Genomic DNA, 24,723 nt, shown 5'->3' with positions numbered 1-24,723 from the left:
AATAGTGATCTTTGGATAAATATGCATAATTCTCAGCTTATGTTTTCAGAGATTCTTAACTTCAGACAAAACAAAACAACAAAACCCTTTAACCTTTATCATGTATGCCAGTTTGAGTTAAGAAAATTATAAAAACTCATCTTTTCTAAAAAGAAAATGAAACCAATGTGTCATTAGTCTGATCGGTAGTTTCACAGACAGAATAACAAGGAAATAGGAAAAGCCTGCAAATTAAACAATTCACACTACTGATTAAGTTATTGGAATATTTTAGGCTCTGCCCAACAGCATTGGCATTTGCATGCTAACTTCTCTGTCTCATTTTCCTCCTTATTGCATCTTTGATCTCTTTGGTTTTGAAGCAGTATATTATCGGATTGACAACAGGTGGAAGCAGGCTGTACCACATAGTTAATGTAATCCGAATGTCAGGAGTGAATGCAGCTGTCACATCAAATGTATAGACAACACATCTGGGGAGATAAAACAGAAAAACAATAAGAAGCTGAGGAGTGCAAGTTGAGAATGTTTTATATCGGGCCTGAATGTCTGAGATTTTGAAAACAGATGTGAAGATGGCAATAAAAGAACATATAATTAAAATCAAAGGGCCCAAAATAATAAACATGGCCCATCCAAAAGCAAAAAGCCTTTTCTGGTTTATATCTCGACAAGAGAGTTTAATTATTGCATTTCGTTCACAATAATTTTGGGTTATTACATTAGAAGCACAGTAGGGCTCATCGAAGGCATGATAAACAATGATTGCCATCAAAGGTATGAACATTGTCCAAATCACTCCACATGCAATGAAAACAGTTTTGTTTGTAATAAGGACACAGTATCTCAGTGGGTTATGTACAGCAACAAACCGATCAGTAGCCACTAATAGTATAACAAAAGAATTAATACTCCCCAAGTAATGAACAAAAAACATCTGCACAAAGCAACTATAAAATGATATAGTGTTGATATTGAATAGATATTTTGCAATGGCTTTAGGCAGCATGGCAGTTCCAAAAGCAAGATCACACACAGCAAAAATACAGAAGATTAAATAGGTGGGTTTCTGAAGGCTTCTCTCATAAGCAATGAATGCAATAATAAAGATATTTCCTCCTGCCAGTGTCAAATAGACAAAGAACAAAAGGGTTCCTACAGCTCCATAATACTGAGGATTGAGTCCTGGAAATCCCAGCAGGTAGAATTCAGTAAAGACAGTGACATTTGTATAGGTCATGACTCTATACAGCTTCACAATGACCTGATAAAAAAAAAGAAAAAAGAAATGGATTAAATGATCAGTTAGAAAAAGAAAATGAAAACATAGCTTTATCTGAAAGTAGCATCAAAATAGCACAACAAATTTGACTGGTAATGCAAAACATAAAATATTATAATAGCATTTAAACTTATATTCTTAGTATATTTTCAGATGATTACTTTCATAAGACATTGTTAATGAATGCAGAGACTTGCTGCAGATGCATACTGTATGTTGTGAGTATGGAAATCTTCTTCACGCTGAACATCCATCTGATGATGATACGATGAAATCATGCTTTATCATCTCTGTAAGACCAAAGAGACTTTCCATGGTTGGCATGTTGAGGGGATGAAACACAACAAACCCTATTTGTGACCTTTTGACAATTTTTACCTGGATAAATTTTACATAAACAAGACACCTAAAATGATCTCTTCTGTTTGGGTGTAAACAATTACTGTAATTACAATTATTTCTGATGTAATTGCATTAAAAACTGTACAGAATTTAAAACATAAAAACAATATTGGATTTAATAACAAAATGTAATGTGATGTTTACATTTGTTAATGTTTATTGAATTTAAAACACAGAATAGATATTGTTTACAAATGAACGCATGATGACGCACCTCCAGGAAATTCAGGCTGAATAAATCTGTTTTAAATTTAGTGCTTCATTCTTTTGACTTCTTCATATTTCCATATGTATTTAAATAGCCCTAAGAAATCGGACAAACCCGAACGCAAGTGGCTGATTTTACTTTTTAAAGCACGACCATTTTTTATTTTTATTTATTTTTTTTTTTAACGACATGATTTGCTGCCCAATGCTTGCATTACTTGGCAGTCCTAATAAAATTCTTAATGGCAAACTCATGTTTCCTTGTTTACCTGTTAATAAAATATGTGGGCCTATATATTGGTTCTGTAGGCCTATTATAGTTTTAAAAGGTTCATATTTTATAGTAGGCCTAAATAAGTGCCAACGAGCATTAAAAATCCAATTATTTATTTATCAACCCCCGCATTGTGTTATAATCTGTGTATGTACGAGTGAAATGAAAATAGATTCAAATTAACACATCTGTAAATCTGTGCAATAACGTATGGACTTGAAAAATGCAAGCGGAGAAGTGACATGAACATTCATTGTTTAAATTATACTATTTGCAATAGATCGACATAATAACATCTGTTTTAGTAAAAACAAATTCAAAATGCATCTTTGCATATAAAATAAAAGGAAAGCATTGCAAGGCTTTTGTTATATGCACAAAAAATATGATTATTGTCTTATTTGTCACATATTTCAAGAATTAGTCTGATTTAGGGGAATCATAAGGCCAAATCCTGACTGACGAGAGAAGGAGCTGGGAATGGAGGAATGTGATAGCTGTTGATATACTGAAGTGCTTATATATGGATGATGCGAGTCACCTGAAAGTCAGCTGATGTGAGCTTGACTGACGTGACCTGCCAGAACTGATGCTAACGCTGGATAATCTCGAGATTGTGTTTATCCACCGACCCTAATGGAAATATGAAGAATCCAAAATGGATGGTGTAAAAATACAGAGCCCTGCATGACATGCAGAAAATATAGTCTAGATTAGAATATGTATCAGCCTATAGAAAATATCTTTCCTTTGCAATGCTATAAATTCATGCAGTCCTAAAAGTGGCACTGACTAATCTGCTGGATTAAATAATAAATACAATATAGCTAAAATCTCAAACAGTGTATCATTTATATCAGCAACATATTTTGTGATATCGCCCAGCCCTAAAACTGCTCAATATTGAAGCTTATAGACAATATGACTTTTTGTAAAGCTGCTTTGAAACAATGTGTATTGAGCATTATTCAAATAAATTTGACTTTACTTCACTGGATTCAGTCCTGCCTCTATATATATATATATATATATATATATATATATATATATATATATATATATATTGTGGCCATGAATTAAGAATTCATTCCCCAGATTTAGCAGTATAGCCTATTACATGCAGATTTTCTGCCTGAAGAACCCGGAGGTGCCATACTAAGTGTACAGTGGTAACTTCATCTAACTTGATTCTTCTTAAGTTCATCAAAACATTAGCCAATTAGCCATTAGCCAATTGATCCAATTGACTGAAATCACAATGGTTAGCATTTAATATTTATGAAGTACAGTCAAACAGCGTAGATCATTCATAAAGTTAGCACAAAAAGGAATGCGCATGCTCATGCTCATGCCAATAAGCTCTGCTGTATTACAAACCAGTGAAATTAAGCATAAGCGGAGCGGTACGTGCCACCACACCTTAATATGCTCCGCCCCAATCGTCCAGACTGCATCCTGGAGTTACTCACAGTCTCACAGAAGTACAATGTAACACGTCATTCCAGGAAATCCCCTATGGGCATAATACTATTGCTATGACTGAATAAAAAGAAGATAGAAATGCCTTTGACTGATTGAATATAACAAACAGACGACTACGACAATACACGGTTTATCAGTGTTCTTCAAGACTTCTCCGGTATTTCCATAATAATATTGTGTATTTATAATGCAATGCTAATCAAAATGCTATTTCAAACACTTGACTGATGTTATGAAGTGATTGTGGAGTAAAAACACGTTTTTAAATGTTGTCTTTTGTTGGATAAGATGTTCATAAACGCTTCTCATGTTTGGTAAGTTTGTATGTTTAACTTGTGTTGCTTTTTCAAATGCAGTGCTCTCATGTACTAATTATCACAGAGCAGCTCTTCACCAACATGCTGTGTACATATTTATATAATTAAAAATGAAAAAAATCACAGCCTTTGCGATGTCATAATTGCGCTAAACCAAATCGCGATTTTGATTCGATTTTGATTAATTGCGCAGCCCTATTTGAGATTGCGATCTTTTAAAGGAACACTATGTAACTTTTGTTCCTTTAGCAGTTAAAAAACAAAACTGCATGCATCCAAAGGGTTGGAGGTAGGAAGGGCAGTTGAAGGCCCGGAAATCCATGTCACAGGCAGAGCAACGTCAGGCCAAGGTGGAGCCGTTGGGACAAGGCAACCCGGTGGAGCCATGAGATGTCGGTCCCAGGTGGAACTGAGGGGGCTCCACAATCTTAATTTAGTTTGATCATATATGCCTACATGAGCCTTGCTTATGAACTCAGGTTTAGGATCAAGGCAAAAGCTTATATGAATAAGGATGCATGTGTTGATCGAAGCAGATTCCTAAAAACTGCTATAGTACAACACCACTGTACAACAATTCTCAGACTCATTTATTCATACATTGTGTAAGTACAATGACACATGACTATTATTTATACAGGCTAAATACTTGTATTGCCTTATATGGTTATATTGATTTATTACATGAAACAATAAAAATGGTTGGGTCATCTGGAACTCAAAGGCAGTATTTCCACCTTTTGACCACAAGACGTCATTAGTGTGCAATGAACCATTTTTATGACACCGTTGAGGGGAAAGCCTTGATGCTTCGCAAAGCTTCATTTAACCATCACTACATTTTTTTTTGCTGCTAGATCCATTGTTTTTCTGCTGTCTGGTGTTCTGTCATGCGGTCCACAAAGGATGTTGAAGAGAAAGGTTTGAGTTCAAACAGCAAGTGCAGCTTTAATAAAATGAAACAAACTTGAGAATCAAAGTAACAGTGTATTTAAACACATACATAACCAGACAATGAACTGAGATAACTGAGGAAATTATATACACAAGATAATAAACTAAAATACAGTTTTGTTGTAATTAATCATATAATTAATTTTCATGAAAACCAAGGAACAAGAAGCACATAGAACAACAACAACAAAAAAAAAAAAACATACTAAAAGTCTTGAAAACAAAACAAAAACCAATTAAACATGAATATAATATAATATAATATAATATAATATAATATAATATAATATAATATAATATAATATAATATAATATAATATAATATAATATAAAATAATATAATATAATATGATATAATAAATGTTAATTTGAAGAAAAGTTGTTTAGGGTGCATTAAAATGCAGATATTTGCTAATTGTTAAATAATAAAACAATTCTTAGTGTTGGTCAGGTATAATGTATATAAGCTGAAGGTATATAAGTTATATTCTTTTACAAATTGACTGAGGAAAATATAAAATTAATTTTAAAAAAGATAAAACATCTCAAACCTTCTTATGGAAGAAAATGCCATCAAAGCTTTACCAAGTACAACAGGTAGAGGACACTCATAAAATTAACTTTTTATCACTTTGTTTTCACTCTGCTTCATTCTTCAATAAAATAAACACATAAGATCACACATTTGTTTGTTGCTGCATATTGCATTAAATTTCCCATGGGGGAAAGAAAAGGCTTCTATTCCTTAAAAAAATGTATGGTATTTTAATTTTGTATTTAATGGTGACCAATATTTAAGGTAAACAGGTATTTTTAATAACAAAGAAAAAAAATAATAGTATAATAACAGCAATAAATAAATAAATTGTTAGTCTTGTTGCGGAGTGTGTGTGCAATCTCTGTAGTATACTGTATATATGGACAGATTTTTCTTAACTATACAAAACAATTAATTTAAAGCTTAATTCTCTTATATAAGTTTTTAAAGCACAAACGTAGAGATATTGAGGAACTAAAGACAGGCTTGTTCAATCACATGCAATCACAGAGTTTTACATTTTAATTTAAACAACTGTACATTTAACATAAATGTCTTATTAAAGAGGTGAACATAAATCTGCCAAATTAATTAGTATTTGTATATATTTGAATAATTATTTCTATGAATCAGGGTTTCATAATTTATATATATATATATATATATATATATATATATATATATATATATATATATATATATATATATATATATATATATATATATATATATATATATATATATATATATATATATAGTAAAACCAAAATTTATTTGGACACCTTGAACATCTAATTATTACAGTTTATTCACTATAGTTAAAAAAAAAAATGGTTATAAAATATGAGAAGATCTCAGAGTTAAACTGTCAGAAAAAAATAATCTTTAATTATGTCAGATAACACTAAAGCAAAACATGGTCAGGTCAAAGTGTCTGAATAATTTTTGGTTCCAAATTCATATCAATTTTACTGGTAGTCCACTGTATGAAGAATGTTTGGGTATAATATGTTACAGTTTACTTTATTACTTTTACATAAATGAACATAAATTAACTCTAGTGTCCTGCACCCACTAGTAAAAATATATAAAAAATGTCTGAATAATTTTTGGTTAGATTGTATATATATATATATATATATATATATATATATATATATATATATATATATATATATATATATATATATATATATATATATATATATAGTAAGCAACAATACTGGACCAGATTCTTTTTAACCAAGACTGACCTTTCTATTGACTCCAACCTGTTTTATCTTAAATTTTTTAATTATTGCGTCTTTGATCTCTTTAGTCCTGAAGCAATATATAAACGGGTTAACAACAGCAGGGAAGAGACTATACATCATGGAAACCACAATGCGGATATCAGTATTAAATTCATAGCCAGCAACGTGTGTCAAATACACAAAAGTTCTGGGTACATAATACAGACATATGATCACTAACTGTGGAGTGCACGTGGAAAATGCTTTATAACGTCCTTCTGAATTTGAGATTCTCAACACAGAGATGATGATAGAGATGTAAGAAAATAAGATGAAACTTAAAGGACCCCACAGAACAAACATTGCAATAGCTGCACTTGTGACTTTCATGGTAGTTACATCTCCACATGTCAGTTTGCTTAAAGCAACATGATCACAGTAGCAATGAGGTATGACATTTGACCCACAGTAATTCACACTAAGGGCCAGGAGAGTGACTCCAACTAACTGCAGCATGTTTGCTATCCAAACACATGCACACAGAATGGCAATAGTTGAATTTTTAATCAGGGTATGATATCTGAGAGGATTGCAAATAGCTATGAATCGATCAAGAGCCATCAGTGCCATGAGAAATGAATTTGTAGCCCCAAGAAAATGGACAAAATACATCTGCACGAAGCAGGCGTTGAATGATATGATTTTGTCAGACATCCAGTACTTTGCAATGACTCTTGGGTAGGTTGTCGTTCCAAGTGCAAGATCTGCCATTGCAAGGTTACAGAAGATTATGTATGTTGGTTTCTGAATGCCTTTTTCACACATCACAAAGACAATGATAAAAATATTCCCAGTAGCAAGAAGAAGGTATAAGATGAAAAACAAAGCTCCCACACATCCGTAGTACTCAGGAGGGAGGCTAGGAAAACCTCGTAGAACAAACTCAGTGATCGCTGTTGTTGTGTTTGCATTTTGGTAGGTTCCATCGTTGCTGCCCGACCCCATCTGGCAGAAATAAAAAGTGAAATAGAACAATAAAACTGTTATATGTATAAGACAAAACAAAGGCCAAGAATTCTAGACAATGATAGCTTACATAAATATACTTACAGCACAGGTCAGAGTGTCCTCAGTTACATTATGGGTACAAGTTTGCTTTGGCTTTGGTTTATAAATGCTCACACTGTAGATACACTACTCTTTACGTAAGGTATAACTCTCACATGTACAAAAACCCTCTGAGGGCCCTGTAGAATAGTGTTTCCCAACCCTGTTCCTGGAGGAACACCAACAGTACACATTTTGAATGTCTCCCTTATCTGAACCATATATTTCTGGTCTTGGAGTTTCTACTAACGAACTGATTAGTTGAATCAGGTGTGTTTGATTAGGAAGATTTGGAAAATGTGCACTGTTAGTGTGCCTCCAGGAACAGGGTTGGAAACACTACTGTAGAACAGCAATTTTATTGTGTTATTGTTTTAAAATTACATTAGGGAGTGGAAAGAGCTGTTTTGTTGCATATATTTACTGTATAGTGTATTCATATACTTATTCACTGTCAACTTTATATTGCCTAATGATGAAGTGCAGAGTTCAGCCAAACTAAAATCAATGAATCAATAAATAAGTTTGATTTGAAGAAGGAAGTAGCAATGTTGGTTGATCCATACTGAAATAGAAAACTGCTTTCTTCTGGCACAGATTCAAAGCTGCCATTGATAGAACGACAATTGCGCTCAGGTCTAAAACGACACTTTAGAACTAGTAAAGACAGCTTGGGCTGTTTGAGCAGTGGTGGACAAAGTAATTTTACTTACTGTGCTTGAGTATATTTTTCAAGTATCTATACCCTATCAGAGTATTTATATTTTGTGAAACTTTTACTTCACTACATTCCACAGCATAATATCATACTTTTTATACCATTACATTTCATAAAATGTAATGTCAAAAAACAAGTGATGGAGTGAAAAGTAAGTTACTAATGCTGAATTTTTGGGGTTATTCTGACTTGTTTGCACACTTGAGTTATCAGTAATCGCCAGTATAGTAGTTATCAGTGTGACAGTATACTAAAATAAAATGTTTTCTTACTAGGACAGTTATACAAATTACATTCTGTATAATCTTCCTGACTGACTAGTGCTGGTTATAATTCATAAAGATGTCAGACTGAGCTGTAACCTTTTTACGCTCTATCTGTGTGTCAAGTATTTTATAGTAAAATTGAAAAAGACTGAATACTTTTACTGCAGTAATATTACCAATAATGGTGCGGCATTCCCGCACAAGCCAATGATGAGAGAGCCCGCCAAAATGGGGGGTGTCTTTGGCTATGTAAGCAGCCGTCTCACCTTGGCAGACTGATTCATTCTCCTTCAGTCACGCCAATCACATCTCTTCGTTGATCCCGAGACTTGAAGCTGCCTTCTACCTGCAAGCAGCTGGAATTCGCCACTCCTCTGCTCGCCGCTCTCAAGCAGCCCACCATTCACGAGCGGCTTTTACTTTCACTTTCAGCTTACCGCTCTGCCAGCTCGCCACTCAGTTCGCCGCTCTCTTGCAGCCCTGATCAGTGCACCGCTTCATCAGCAGCTGTATCAGTTCGCCGCTCTCAAGCAGCTCTGTCCTCCACACCGCTCTCAAGCAGCCTGGTCAGCGCTTCGCCCCCGAGCCGCCCACAGTGCTGAGTGCGTGCTTACGGTGTTCTTCCTTCTGCAACTGCAGTTGGAAGCAAAAAGATCATATTTTCCTGAGCAAATTTGTGGCACGATTGTTGGACGTGAAGAGCCCATCTGCACGCTGATGACGGGCACAATGAGTGCGTGCGATGTCTGGGGAAATCACAAGCAGAAGCTGCACTCATAGAAACAACCTGCTCTAATTGTAAGAGTATGAGTCTGGCCTCTTTGCGCTCGCGGATAGCGTTATTTTCAGAATGCGACTCAGCCCCTTGCACCCTCCCGTTTTCTTCCTCCCAGGAACCTGTGAGGAAAAAACAGCGGGGCAGAGGATCTCTGCGCTCGGATGAAAGTGAGCTCATGCTGGCTCAGGTCCCATAGGCCTCATTTTCTCCACAGAGAGAGCTTTCCCCCGTCCCCTTCTCCCGCTCTGACCAGCGCCCCTCTGCCATTGCGAGCAACCTGGTCTTGTTCGGGGATCTAAAGAAGAGCCTCTGGATGATCCCTAGTGGCCTCGGATGCTGAGGATTGGCCGGACTCGCATCACGACTCTGCCCCCTTGCCGTCTCTCGAGTCAATCAATGCCAGGGCTTCAACTGACTCTGAGCTCACTTGCGTGCTCTCTAAGGCCGTCGAAGAGCTCGGCTTGGAGTGGTCTGCTCCTGAGGAACCCACACGCAGCTGCTTGGATTGTCATCAAGCTCCTTCCCAGCAGGCAGCACCGTTTTTTTCCTGAGGTTCACGAGGAGGTCACAAAATCATGGCGTGCCCCGTACTCCGCCAGCCTACGCTCTTCTGCCTTTCATGCTCTCACCTCGGTTGACGGCACTGAGCAGAAGGGACACGAAAAGCTGCCACCTCTGGACGAAGCCGTGGCCACACACCTGTGTCTGCCCACCACCATTGGTTGGAAGACAAAGGTCACCCACCCATCCAAGCCATGTCGCATTATGTCGACCCTCACTGGATGGGCATACACCTCGGCCGGCCAAGCAGCTTCCACCCTGCACTCAATGGCAGTTTTGCAGGTCTACCAGGCCAAACTCCTGCATGACCTGGATCAGCCTGGGCATGACTCGCCTGCCTTCAAAGAGCGGCACCACAGACTTGGCCCTGCGCACTACCAAGACCACGGTTCAGGCTATTGGATGTTCGATGGTCAGCCTGGTGGTACTGGAGCGCCACCTGTGGCTAAACTTTATGGAGATCAAGGACGCGGACAAAGCGGTCTTCCTCGACTTGCCTGTCTCCCCCACTAGTCTCTTTAGCCCTGCAGTTGATGGGTTTGCTGAACGCTTCACAGCCACTCAGAAGTCGTCCCAGGCCATGCGACACTTCTTGCCAAAGTGCTCCAGCTCCTCCACTTCAAGACGCCCAAAACCTGCGCCAACACAGCAGCCACTGCACCACGGCTAGAGCACAGACAGTGCTCATGCTCTGGTAGGCATCACCCCCCTCCGAAGTGTCAGGAACCCAGGCCCAAGATAGTGCTGGAACCTGCGCCTCAGAAGTCAAGTTGATGCCCAAAAAAAGAAGAAGAGGAGGCTAAGTCCCGCTGCGGCTGGACCACCCTCCAAGGTGCCTCATTCAGTTTTCCCGTCGCCCCGTTCAGTTCTGGGCGCTAAAAAAAAAAAGTGTTTTCTGCCTGCACAGAGCCTGTTCAAACGCCCTGGGAGTGCACCGCTGTTATAGTGGACATAATTAAAAACAAAAATTCTCAAAAAGAGAGCAAATTTCCTCTTCCGCCCCTCATGTGCACAACAGTTCCTCACAGCGACTTGGTGCTCGAACCAATCCAGCGAATCTTGAGATTCGCCTTTGAAAGGGTGGCGTATCAATACATGGTCCTTCTGTTCGGGCTGTCTCTGGCACCCCACACTTTTACGAAGTGCATGGACTTGGCCCTCTCCCTCTGAGGCAGGTGGTACGCATACTCAACTACCTCGATGACTGGCCCAGTCGGAGGCGGAGGTAGTGGCACACAGATCCCTCCTGCTAGGCCAATTAGAGTGTTTGGGGTTAAGGGTCAATTTTCCAAAGAGCTCTTTATGCTGGGTCTCATGGGCTCAACATCACTAGCCCTACAGTTGGGCCTGCTTCCTATGTGCCCACTACAGTTCTGACTGAAACCGCGGGTCCCACCCCAAGCCTGGCAGCATGGTTGCTGCTCGCTCAAGGTGAATCAGGTGTACGGTGCAACCCTGGCTCCTTGGATGAACCCCTGCTGGTATATGACAGTGGTGTCCTTCATAAATCACCAGGGCAGGCTCTCATCCAAGCCCCTTTTCACTTTGGCGAAAACCATCCTAGTGTGGGCCCAACACAACCTGCTCTCACTCAGAGCAGCACATGTTCAGGGCGTACTGAACAAAGGGGCGGACATGTTGTTCCAGAACAACCTTCCCTCAGAGGAATGGTCGCTCCATTCCATCATGGTTCAGAAAATTTGGGATGTCTTTGGGAGGGCAGAGGTCAAACTCTTCGCCTCAGAAGACAACTTTCGTTGCCCAATTTACTTTTCAAAAAAATACTTTTGGTTCTCAGAGGCCTTAATGGCCCTCCCTTTGAACCACTCCAGACTGTCGACTTACGTCCCCTAGTGCTAAAAACCGCCTTATTGCTAGCCTGAGCTTCGGTAAAGTGAGTGGGATATTTGCAGGCACTCTCCGTGAGCCCCTCCTGTCTTGAGTTCGGGCCTAACGACTCTAAAGTTGTCCTGAAACCAAGACATGAAAATCTGATAGCTCAGTGAGGCCTGCATAGCCAGCAATGACATTTCCCCCCTCAGATCTATTAATGTACTAAAAACATATTTAACTCAGTTCATGTGAGTACAGTGGTTCAAAATTAATATTATAAAGCGACGAGAATATTTTTGGTGTGCCAAAAAGAAAACAAAATAATGACTTATATAGTGATGGCTGATTTCAAAACACTGTTCAATGAAGCTTCGGAGCGTTAGGAATCAGCATGGACTTTCTGCGAGAGAGTGCCCTCTGGCTTCCAGTATGAATGAAACATTTTTTACACAAGAGTGAGTGATCTATGTTTAGATCGCCTCATTTTATTTAAGAATAAAACGACAGGTCGTGCAAAAAGTGTGGGGGATGAATTTATGTTTTATTAAAAGTGCGGGGGACACGTCCCCCCTGTCCCCCATGTATTCTACACCCTTGCAAGGGGCAAGTTCCAAACGGCATTTTTGCACCCTTGAAGGGCACTTCGAGAAGGGGACACCATTTGTAGGGGTGCTCCAAACGAGAGTGAACATCTCTCCAAATGGCACACATCATGTGCACTTTCGGTCTTACAATGGCCGCTGCGTGTGCATGTCTGTTAAGTCCACAAGACCATAGGGTGTCCCATTCGTCATTTAAGCTTAAAGAAGGGTGCTCGTGAGCGCTACCTTTCTGCTATGTGCCCTCGATGCGCACTTCTGCTGAGCCTGCAAGACTGAGCTACGCAGGGGACTTTACCCGGCAGTCAAAGCGCCATTACGTCGTGAAAGTGAAGACTCAGAGGAAGACCGAGAGGGTTTAGGGGGCCATTTGGGACAAAGTATCCAAAGATGAGATGGCAAGTTTTAAAGTTGAGAACAGAGAAATACACTCTCACACAAATATAACATATTTTAAAATATAAATGTATCTTTATTTGCAACAGCTATGTTAACAGCAATAATTTCTGTCGTAAGAACAGCTAATCAGCTAATGGACACCATGCTGCGTTGTCATGGGCACATCCCAGGTGAAGATAACGAAGAAATTACATTGCTCCATCCGCCAAGTGCATTCCAAATAGCTACATAAATTCCCCTTCGAAGGGAGTAGGGCATAGGGATGCTCCCTTCCATTTGGAATTTGCTCAAGCAAACAGGAACACACAGGAGCTGAACACAGACAATACAAGACACAGGAGAATTGTGACACTCGTCTACAAATTTCAGCACTTTCTGCATTGTCTGAATCAGAGCAGAAATAGTGGTAAATAATATGAATTTATGTCATGTTTAAGAAAATGTTGTTATCCTACTGTTTTCATTAAACCTACTGAACCTATTAGAGTAAATGCGTGTCAAATGACAAAAGAATAGTCTGTATTAACAGAATCAGTAGGCCTACAATTTATTTTTATGCATATAACAAGGCAGAATTAGAAATTGGTTCTTAATATTGATTATTTCATTTCAATTTTCACACTCATCTATGAGTACAATTACTTTCTCTTTTATTATATTGTATTTATTAAATGGACTGTTAAAATTTAAGATAACATTTCTGTACATTTTTTGTACATTTTGTACTATTTTTAATAAGGTAAATTCTCCTTTTGGAATAAATGTAAATAATAACTAAACCATACAATTTTAAATGGTTTGGAGTGTCTTAATGATAACAGGTGAACACAAACATAAAAAAATCATTACAGTTCATTAAATTAACATTTGCCAAACCTTATATGAAAAAATAGACTATTTGTTTTGATACTCGTATAGAGGGCAAAAAAAATATACTTATTGAACAAATTCGTTTATACATCAAGAAAATTAAAATTATTTTTACATTTTGCAGATTTTATTAAATAAAATATGATTTATCATTGATTCTGATTGAAGAGGTTAGCACAGCCAAAATAACAGAGATATAAGTACATAAACAAGGCAAGTGTAAACAATGCACTCTACTGTATTAAAGCAATTTATATATATATATATATATATATATATATATATATATATATATATATATATATATATATACTCCATTCATATCTGCATACTCACTTTCCTATCTCTAATTTTTTTCTTTAATGCATCTTTGATCTCTTTGGTTCTGAAGCAGTATATAATCGGATTGACAACAGGTGGGAGCAGACTGTACCACATAATTAACATAACCCGGATGCCAGGTGAGATTGCAATTGTCACATCATGCACATAAACAACACATCTGGGCACATAGTACAGACAAATGATAAGAAGCTGAGGAGTGCAAGTTGAGAATGTTTTATATCGGGCCTGAATGTCTGAGATTTTGAAAACAGATGTGATGATGGCAATGAAAGAAAATATAATAAATATTAATGGGCCCAAAAGAACAAACATCGCACATGAAAATGAAAAAATTTTTTTTTGACTTACATCTCCACAAGACAGTTTAATTATTGAATTTTGGTCACAGTAATTTTGGGTTATTACGTTAGAACTGCAGAAGGGCTCACTGAAGGCATGAAAAACAATGACTGACAGCCACGATATACTGATTGCCCAAAATGCAGCACATGCCATAAAAATTGTTTTGTTTGTAATAAGGACACAGTATCTCAGTGGGTTACGTACAGCAATAAACCGATCAATGGCCATTAATAGCATTAGGAAAGAGATAATAGTCCCTAAGTAGTGAACAAAAAACATCTGCACAAAGCAACTATAAAATGATATATCACTGCTATTGAAAAAGTATTTTGCAATGGCTTTAGGCAGCGTTGCAGTTCCAAAAGCAAGATCACACACAGCAAGATTACAGAAGATTAAATAGGTGGGTTTCTGAAGGCTTCTCTCATAAGCAATGAATGCAATAATAAAGATATTTCCTCCTGCCAGTATCAAATAGACAAAGAACAAAAGGGTTCCTACAGCTCCATAATACTGTGGATTGAGTCCCGGAAATCCCAGCAGGTAGAATTCAGTAAAGACAGTGACATTTGTATAGGTCATGACTCTATACGGCTTACCTCACACAAGAAGAATGTAACAATTTTACAATAACAAATTCACAATTTTTTAACAATAAAAAGACATTTGACATTGACAATTACACAAGCATTTGACTGTCAAGGCAAAATTAAACATACAAACATTTTGTACAATTACTGTCCAGATTATATTGATAAGCTATAATTCATATACATACCTCCATGGAAAACATTTAGATATGAATTGCATAATCTATTAAATTTGCATTATTTTGAGTTTGATGGGATCTGACCACCAAACTGGAGAAGATTCACTAATTCACCAATTGTATTAATGCACAAAACAAAAAAAGAATCTGCAATGTATGCCATTGGTATGACACATAGAAACATCTTTTTCTCTGTGCATCCATCTGACAATGACAAAGACACCGTTTATCATCACTCTTTAAACTAATGACACCTCCCACAAGGTGACGTGTTGTTTAGAGTTTCTCCTGTCTCATTACAGCATGATTATATTTTTTCATGGAAACAGTTGGATTTCTTTGACAAAACTGACATGCTTGTGTCATGCTATGGTTTGAAATAACCCCCATAATCCCTACAAAACGTGTGAAGGCATGCTACTATTAAGCACCTACAAATTGTATACAAATTGTTCACATATTGAGCTATGAGTAGCGTATAGCTGAGATACAAGTTTCTTGGAAAAATTTGATGAGCAGTTCATGTTTGAGACTAGACGAGGCCAAAACAGTTTAAAATTATATTGCTTTAAATTAAACAACTTGATTTTAATTAGCTTTAATGAGTGCATTATAAATAATTTGCTTGGCAAAATGATTTTATGCTTTTCCATTCAATATGTGAACAATTTGTATACAATTTGTAGGTGTTTAATAGTAGCATGCCTTCACAGGTTTTTATTTTATTTTATTTTTTTATAAACATGCATTATATCATTTATTTTAAATAAATGAATATTGTTTGTTCCATAGCTAGCCATATTTTAATCATGTTCACACTTTTTAACTGAATAAATTTAATTGTCACAATGATTATTTATTATTTATGATTATTTGAATAACGTCAAATATGCAAATTGTTAATAATAAACCAATCAAATTGATATCCAACACTGGAATCTGTTTTATGTTAATATGAGGATTAATATTACAGTTTGTCCAGCTCAAGCAATAAAGCACATTAGAGCAACTGTAGAGGAATACCAGTTTGTTTCTTTTGAAATAAGCTTCTTAAAATTGTTTTTACCTCTCCTGTTCTTAAACAATAAATGAGGGGGTTGATCATGGGTGGTAGTAGGTTATACATCATAACAATGACTAATCGCAAATCAGTACTGAAGTTTATACCAATATTGCCAAACAAATAAATAAAACACCTGGGTAGAAAATAGAGAGCAATTATGATGAGCTGAGGACTGCAAGTGGAGAAAGTCTTCATCCTTCCTCGAGTGCTTGAAATTTGCATTACTGCTGCAAATATGGAGCAGTATGAGAAAACAATAATAGCGAAGGACCCCATCAGTACTACAAGGGCATAAATGAGAGCTGGAACACTATACAGTGCTCTGTTTGTGCATGCCAGTGTTGTAATTGAAACATGATCCCAATAACAGTGAATAATTGTGTTTTCTGCACAATAAGGGAGAGGGTAAGCTCGAATGACTATCATTAAGGGTCCTACTAAACTCAAAACCCAAGAGCCAAGGATCAAAATGAGTACATTTCTGTTTGTCATGAAACTATGATATTGAAGTGGGTAACATATTGCTGCATATCGATCTATAGCCATTACTACCAGAACATTTGAACAGACACCGCCTAAATAATGCACAAAGAACATCTGAACAAAGCAACCCAAGAACAAAATGCTTTCATCTTGGAACCAATACCTGCAAATTATCTTTGGTAATATTGTGGTGCTGAATAATACATCACACACAACAAGATTTATAATGAAATAATACAGAGGCCTCTGCAGGTTCTTAGTCATTACAAATAGAGTAAAAAATACAGCATTTCCCACCAATGTACACACATAAACAAAAAACAGAAGTGCTGATACAAGGCCATAGTAATGAGGCTGAAGTCCAGGAAAGCCGACTATGATGAAATCCCTTACAAAGCTGATGTTTCCCAATGACATGATGAATATCAGTCCAAACTTTTCATCTTCTGTATGAGGAAAATTTAGTATTTAATATTTAATATTAGTTATTTGTTTTGATTTTATAATGTGATTACATTAGTTAACATGAACTAATAATGAGCTGCACTTCTACAGCATTAATTAATCTTTGTTAATGTTAATTTCAACATTTACTAATACATTACTAAAATCAAGAGTTGTATTTGTTAACAAAAGTTAATGCACTCTGAAGTAACATGAACAAACAAAGTACTGATGTATTTTTATTAACTAACATTAACAAAGATGAACACATACAGTAACAAATGTATTGCTCATGGTTAGTTCATGTTAGTTAATACATTATCTAATGTTAACAAATTAACCTTATTGTAAAGTGTTATCGTATGGTTATAGAATACACAATAATAGCAATAGGATAGTTGAACAAATAAAAGAATGAATAAAATCAAACCTGCCACTGTCAGGGTTCTGTCACTTCGGTCTTGTTTATTTCTTGGTTTTGTGACAGAGCTCTGACACTCCCGTTCTTGTCGTGTTTTTGTGTGAGCGTACGGTCTCGAGTGTTCTCGGGGCTGTGCGCTCTCTTGTCTGCGTGCCTTGTTTCATGTTGGGAGCGTGGCGTTCGGATCCCGGCACTGGTGTCTAGTCTGGTTTCGGTTTCGTGTCGGGATTCGGACACTCGCGCTCCCAGTCCTGTCTTTATTGTGAGCGCACGGTTTGTGTGTATGTTCACTTGCCGTGCGCTCTTGTCTCATGTTTTGTGTAGCACGCAGTGATTTCCACCTGCCGCGTGCTTTCATGTTGTGGTGTTGTCTTGTGCAGCACGCAGTCTGTGTTTCACGGGCTGCGTGCTCTCATGTTGTCTTGTTTTGTGTGAACACGTGGCTTATGAGTTTTCATAGTCACGTGTTCATGTCTCGTCTTGTGTAAGCACATGGCTTGTCTTTTGTCTTCATTGGCCATGTGCTTGTGTCTTTGTTTTGTTTTGGTGTGAGCACATGGCTTGTCATGTGTTTCTTTGTGCCATGTGCTCTCATGTCTATTGTCTTGACCCCGCCCACCTTGTTACCTCATTATTGGTTGATTTGCCCCACCTGTCCTCCCTTGTTACCTGCCTTGTTTGCTCTCCTATTTATTCTCCTTGTGTTTGCAGTCCTGTGCTGGTTCGTTGTCATACTTTCCCTGGTGTTTTTAGTAAGTCAAGTCAAGTCAAGTCAAGTCATGTCTTGTTTTTTGTTAAGTCTGTTTTCCCCCATGGGGTAGTTTTTGTTGTGTTTATGTTTTATTTTTTATTATTAATAAAAAGCCCTCTTCCCTGCATTATTGAGTCCTCGTCCTTCCCTACACCTGACAGAACGAACCAGCCATTATGAGGACTCAGCGGAAGAAGAGCTTCTGCCATCCACCGGCCTCCACTCTCTCTAGCCCTCTCTATGATCGCATTCTCCAGTTTAAATACTTGAGCTCCCTCCGTCAACAGGGGATTGACTTGAAGGAGTTTGCTATCAAGTTCAGCGGTGCTGCAGAAGGACTGGGGTTCAACGATCCAGCTCTCAAGGACCTATTTAATTATGCCCTTGATGAGCCCCTCAACTGGTGGAGAATGAGAGGGCTGGACCACCTGAACTTTGAGGCTTTTGTGGACTTTCTTGTTTGCCCGGGAAAGAATGCTGCAGTCTCCCCAGAGGCGATTGTTAATGCTGCTGTTTCCTCAGAGGCAGCTATCTCCATACCAGTGCCTCACCGACATAAGCGGAGGAGGAGAAGGCTTCCTCCGACCCGGCAAGTCTGGTGATCCCAGAGCCCGCTGTAGGCCCGGAGGCCACCCCAGAGCCCGCTGTAGGCCCGGAGGCCACCCCAGAGCCCGCTGTAGGCCCGGAGGCCACCCCAGAGCCCGCTGTAGGCCCGGAGGCCACCCCAGAGCCCGCTGTAGGCCCGGAGGCCACCCCAGAGCCCGCTGTAGGCCCGGAGGCCACCCCAGAGCCCGCTTCAGGCCCGGAGGCCAACCCAGAGCCCGCTTCAGGCCCGGAGGCCACCCCAGAGCCCGCTTCAGGCCCGGAGGCCACCCCAGAGCCCGCTTCAGGCCCGGAGGCCACCCCAGAGCCCGCTTCAGGCCCGGAGGCCACCCCAGAGCCCGCTTCAGGCCCGGAGGCCACCCCAGAGCCCGCTTCAGGCCCGGAGGCCACCCCAGAGCCCGCTTCAGGCCCGGAGGCCACCCCAGAGCCCGCTTCAGGCCCGGAGGCCACCCCAGAGCCCGCTTCAGGCCCGGAGGCCACCCCAGAGCTTGCTGTAGGCCCGGAGGCCACCCCAGAGCCGACCAAAAAAGCTGCAGCACCCACAGAGGAGGGAGGCACAGTGCCACTGCCTCACCCTCACAAGAGGAGGAAGAGGAGGAGGAAGGCTTCCTCCGTCCCTCATGGCCCGTAGGCCACTCCAGAGCCCGCTCCAGCCCGTGAGTCCGCTCCAGAGCCCGCTCCAGAGCCCGGTCCAACCCGTGAGCCCGCTCCAACCCCAGAGGCCATTCTTGTGCCGCCAAAGCGCCTTGCCCTGCCGGCGCCACCCAAGCGCCTTGCCCTGCCGGCGCCACCCGAGCGCCTTGCCCTGCCGGCGCCACCCGAGCGCCTTGCCCTGCCGGCGCCACCCGAGCGCCTTGCCCTGCCGGCGCCACCCCAGCTGTCTGCCCTGCCGGCGCCACCGCCGGCGCCATCCGAGCGCCTTGCCCTGCCGGCGCCACCCGAGCGCCTTGCCCTGCCGGCGCCACCCCAGCTGTCTGCCCTGCCGGCGCCACCCGAGCGCCTTGCCCTGCCGGCGCCACCCCAGCTGTCTGCCCTGTCGGCGCCACCCCAGCTGTCTGCCCTGCCGGCGCCAGCTAAGTGGTCTGCCCTGCCAGCGCCACTCGAGCGCCTTGCCCTGCCGCCGCCTGCCAAGCTGTCTGCCCTGCCAGCGCCTGCCAAGCTGTCTGCCCTGCTGGAGCCTGCCTGGATGGTCCCTCCAGTACCGCCCTGGTCCTTAGCCAGGACCCCAGACCAGCTGAAGCCCCCCTGGTCTGTCCCGCCGGTCCCGCCCTGGTCTGTCCCGCCGGTCCCGCCCTGGTCTGTCCCGCCGGTCCCGCCCTGGTCTGTCCCGCCGGTCCCGCCCTGGTCTGTCCCTCCAGCTCCTCCCTGGCCCTCAGCTGGGACCCCAGACCTGCCTGAGCCTCCCTGGCTCAACCCTCCCGTCCCTCCCTGGTTTCCTTAAAGACATTCTGTTTTGTTTGTTTTTTTTTGTTGACTGACTTGGCTCCCCTCCCTCCCTCCCCTCTTTGTCTTTGTGTTTTGATGTTCTGTCATGTTGTCTTGGTGGTGTGTTTTTGTCTTGTGTCGTGTATGTTGTCATGTTTGTCTTGTGTCCCTCGTGGCGTCCCTTTAGAGGGGGGGTAGTGTCAGGGTTCTGTCACTTCGGTCTTGTTTATTTCTTGGTTTTGTGACAGAGCTCTGACACTCCCGTTCTTGTCGTGTTTTTGTGTGAGCGTACGGTCTCGAGTGTTCTCGGGGCTGTGCGCTCTCTTGTCTGCGTGCCTTGTTTCATGTTGGGAGCGTGGCGTTCGGATCCCGGCACTCGTGTCTAGTTTGGTTTCGGTTTCGTGTCGGGATTCGGACACTCGCGCTCCCAGTCCTGTCTTTATTGTGAGCGCACGGTTTGTGTGTATGTTCACTTGCCGTGCGCTCTTGTCTCATGTTTTGTGTAGCATGCGGTGATTTCCACCTGCCGCGTGCTTTCATGTTGTGGTGTTGTCTTGTGCAGCACGCAGTCTGTGTTTCACGGGCTGCGTGCTCTCATGTTGTCTTGTTTTGTGTGAACACGTGGCTTATGAGTTTTCATAGTCACGTGTTCATGTCTCGTCTTGTGTAAGCACATGGCTTGTCTTTTGTCTTCATTGGCCATGTGCTTGTGTCTTTGTTTTGTTTTGGTGTGAGCACATGGCTTGTCATGTGTTTCTTTGTGCCATGTGCTCTCATGTCTATTGTCTTGACCCCGCCCACCTTGTTACCTCATTATTGGTTGATTTGCCCCACCTGTCCTCCCTTGTTACCTGCCTTGTTTGCTCTCCTATTTATTCTCCTTGTGTTTGCAGTCCTGTGCTGGTTCGTTGTCATACTTTCCCTGGTGTTTTTAGTAAGTCAAGTCAAGTCAAGTCATGTCTTGTTTTTTGTTAAGTCTGTTTTCCCCCACGGGGTAGTTTTTGTTGTGTTTATGTTTTATTTTTTATTATTAATAAAAAGCCCTCTTCCCTGCATTGAGTCCTCGTCCTTCCCTACACCTGACAGCCACATTTGTTTCACAGGCTACAGTTAAAGTGCATTCTGCTCCTTTTACACTGTGCTGGTTTGTTTATACCCGACTTTCTAATTATAAAGACCATGGCCTGAAACACAAATAACGCAGTTGCTCCAGGGACAGTGACAAAATACTTCTGAGCTACTAAAACGTAATTCTTATTCATTGGTGCTTGAGAAGTTGTTCATTTTTCAACTTCTGCCGTGAGCAACGCCAGTGACGTGACATAATGGAACCCACAATTCACTCAGCGCATGACGTCACCCATTTAAAGTGAATGAGAAGTATTAACGCTGACATGAATCAGCCATAAGTGCATAGCATCGAGTTTTTATCAATTTACAAGTTACAAAGGTTGTTGTAGCTATGTGGGGACACAGTTTTTACTGTCATTTAATATATTTGGCAGAAAACTTGTGTTATAAAACATGAAGTGTTACAGACAGGCTTTATTGGCTATGATTAGATGGCAAATACCCTCTTCTAGATGGCAAAGACACTCTTCTCCATCCCTCAAATACATAAAACATTACCCTTTACACACAACATGTTTTGAATAAAGAAAACACTTAAAAAAAAACACTAACAGTACTTATTAGAACCGAGATACCTTTGTGATACTTTGGGTCCTATTTTAACGATCTAAGCACATATTCTAAAGTGCACAGCGCAAGTACACTTAGGGCATGTACAAATACACTTTTGCTAGTTTAAGGATAGGAAAAATGGTCTGCACGCCTGGTGCATGGTCTAAAAGGGTTGTCCGTTAATGGGTGTGTTTTGGGCTTACTGTGCAATAAACCAATCAGACTATCATCTCCCATTCCCTTTAAAAGCCAGTTGCACTTGCGCCATGGCAGATTCGCTATTTACATGGCAGAATTTGCAAGTGGAAAAACTGAGCGCTTCTCTAGTGAGGAAACGGATCTGCTTGTGCGTGAAGTTAAAGTGCACAAGCAGACCATCTACAGGACAATCCGGATTCCACCAAAGCATTATATTATTAAAATGATTAAAAATGTTATATAGGCCTATCGTCCCGCAAAATCCCGCATAAAAGTAGCTTATATGCATTTTTGTCCATACATCCATGAAATATTAAGTTATGTGTCACCCACACAACATCCCAGCATAAACGCTTCTGATAAAATATTTGTTATTAAAGCATCAACATTCACAAACCACAGTTAGTTTTAACCGAAAAGCAAGCTGCTGCATGCATTGATATGTCAGAAAGCACACAAAGAGTGCTCTCTTTATCACTAAAAAGCTGACATCTCAGTTCATCGCTATCTCACAAAGCTCTGTTTGTTACAGTAGGACCAGGCAGGAGACAGAAGATAGGAATAACAGGTTGTTTATTGAACACAAGCAGAGTATAATGATGCAGACAGGTGAGTAGCAGATGCACTTTGGTGATGTACGAGTGATATGGAGAATGACACAGTCCTTTGTGTTTGCAGAGTAACAATGGAGAATGATACTTGCTGAATGGAGTAGATGACTTCAGACAACACTTCACGCCAGATAGGAATCGAAGAGAGGAGCTAGGAAACCCGGAGTACAGGTAAGTAGCAAGAGGAGTCCTTGAGGTAAGTCCTTTGATGCAAACGAGACTGGACAATGTGACTGCGTGTGAGTATGTCTTAAGTAGTGCTGGTGATGAGTGTGCTGATGAGATGAAGTTTCCTGCTGACCCAGAATCGATGAGGGCACATACTGGAAGAGAAATATCAGCGGCAGTAAGTGTGATCGTCGTGGTGAGTGGCTATGAAGTCTGGAGAGTTGAAATAATGGCACTCACCATGGGACGTGCAGGACGGATATGACATGAGGGGAGTACATGTCCTGGTAAACCGCAGAAGAGGCAGAGATTCTGGGTCAGCCTTCTCTGTCTTTCCTCAGAACTTAACCGTGATGATTCTATTTGCATGGGTTCAGGAACTGGTTCTGGAGTGCTGACGGATTCTGGGCGGCAGAGGATGGTGTTGGTGAGACTCTGACCCTGGTGCTCTTCGAGACATGACTGCATACGAGTGGCGAAGCGTATAGACAGCTGGATGAAACGTTCGAGCCCGATGGTATCCTCGTATACAGCGAGATGCAATCGCACTTGAGGATCCAAACCCTGACGGTATGACGTCAACAGCGCTTGTTCATTCCATCCGCTCCGGGCAGCCAGGGTTCTGAATTGCAAAGCATATTCGTTAACAGACAACTTTCCTTGTTTTAATCTGTAAAGCTTCTCACCAATGGATGAATCCCAAGATGGTTTTCCAAACACTTCCCTGAAGTGTTCAACAAAGCCAGCATATGTCTGTGTTACTGGATGCTTCTGTGACCAGATAGAATCGGCCCACTGCAGCGCTTTGCCTGAAAGGTGAGAGATAATGTACGCTACCTTGGAGTGTTCGGTGGGAAATAAGTGCGGTTGCATCTCCAGAATCAGAGACACTTGCAGAAGAAAGCCGTTGCAATCCTCCGCCGCACACGGTTGGGCCATGGGACTGAAGTGCGCCACAGGAGAGAAAGAAGTGGCGGTGGATGCGGAAGTGATGATGGGTGCTGGAGCTGGTGGTGGGTCTGAGACCGGTGGTTGTACCGCAAATGTGCGGCGAAAAGCATCTACCAGCTCTTTGAAAGGATCGGGTTGACTCATGCTTATATTCCGCTGTTATGGTCCGGTATACTGTTACAATAGGACCAGGCAGGAGACAGAAGATAGGAATAACAGGTTGTTTATTGAACACAAGCAGAGTATAATGATGCAGACAGGTAAGTAGCAGATGCACTTTGGTGATGTACGAGTGATATGGAGAATGACACAGTCCTTTGTGTTTGCAGAGTAACAATGGAGAATGATACTTGCTGAATGGAGTAGATGACTTCAGACAACACTTCACGCCAGATAGGAATCGAGGAGAGGAGCTAGGAAACCCAGAGTACAGGTAAGTAGCAAGAGGAGTCCTTGAGGTAAGCATTCAGGTAATTCTTTTGATGCAAACGAGACCGGACAATGTGACTGCGTGTGAGTGTGTCTTAAGTAGTGCTGGTGATGAGTGTGCTGATGAGGTGCAGGTGGTGGTGATCAGAACTCAGGGGATGGTGTGCGCTGTGATTGGAGGGTGCTGGAACCTGGCGTGTCTGTGACACTGTTATAAC

The 24,723-nt window shown here is 41.0% G+C and overlaps 4 protein-coding genes across 4 annotated transcripts; all 4 read right to left on the bottom strand.

Moving 5' to 3' along the window:
• Nucleotides 1-304: 304 nt before the first annotated feature.
• Nucleotides 305-1,240, bottom strand: LOC137004191 (olfactory receptor 52Z1P-like). Its single transcript, XM_067364388.1, has one exon. It carries the CDS (start codon nucleotides 1,238-1,240, stop codon nucleotides 305-307), a length of 936 nt encoding a protein of 311 aa, XP_067220489.1.
• A 5,454-nt stretch (nucleotides 1,241-6,694) lies between these two features.
• Nucleotides 6,695-7,693, bottom strand: or30bw1 (odorant receptor, family 30, subfamily BW, member 1). The gene has a single exon (XM_067365498.1). The coding sequence runs from the start codon at nucleotides 7,691-7,693 to the stop codon at nucleotides 6,695-6,697; it is 999 nt and encodes a 332-aa protein (XP_067221599.1).
• A 4,116-nt stretch (nucleotides 7,694-11,809) lies between these two features.
• On the bottom strand, nucleotides 11,810-15,088 carry LOC137004190 (olfactory receptor 52K1-like). The gene is made up of 2 exons (XM_067364387.1): nucleotides 14,156-15,088; nucleotides 11,810-11,869 (listed from the first exon to the last, which is right to left on the bottom strand). Exons 1-2 carry the CDS (start codon nucleotides 15,086-15,088, stop codon nucleotides 11,810-11,812), a joined length of 993 nt encoding a protein of 330 aa, XP_067220488.1.
• Nucleotides 15,089-16,275: 1,187 nt separating this feature from the next.
• LOC137004885 (olfactory receptor 1E16-like) lies at nucleotides 16,276-17,238 on the bottom strand. The gene has a single exon (XM_067365565.1). It carries the CDS (start codon nucleotides 17,236-17,238, stop codon nucleotides 16,276-16,278), a length of 963 nt encoding a protein of 320 aa, XP_067221666.1.
• Between the last annotated feature and the right edge of the window lie 7,485 nt (nucleotides 17,239-24,723).

This window comes from Chanodichthys erythropterus, chromosome 17 (assembly GCF_024489055.1).
Source record: "Chanodichthys erythropterus isolate Z2021 chromosome 17, ASM2448905v1, whole genome shotgun sequence".
In the NCBI taxonomy this organism is placed as follows: Eukaryota; Metazoa; Chordata; class Actinopteri; order Cypriniformes; family Xenocyprididae; genus Chanodichthys; species Chanodichthys erythropterus.
The sequence above is the reverse complement of the archived record's forward strand: the minus strand, read 5'-3'. Positions and strand labels throughout refer to the sequence as shown.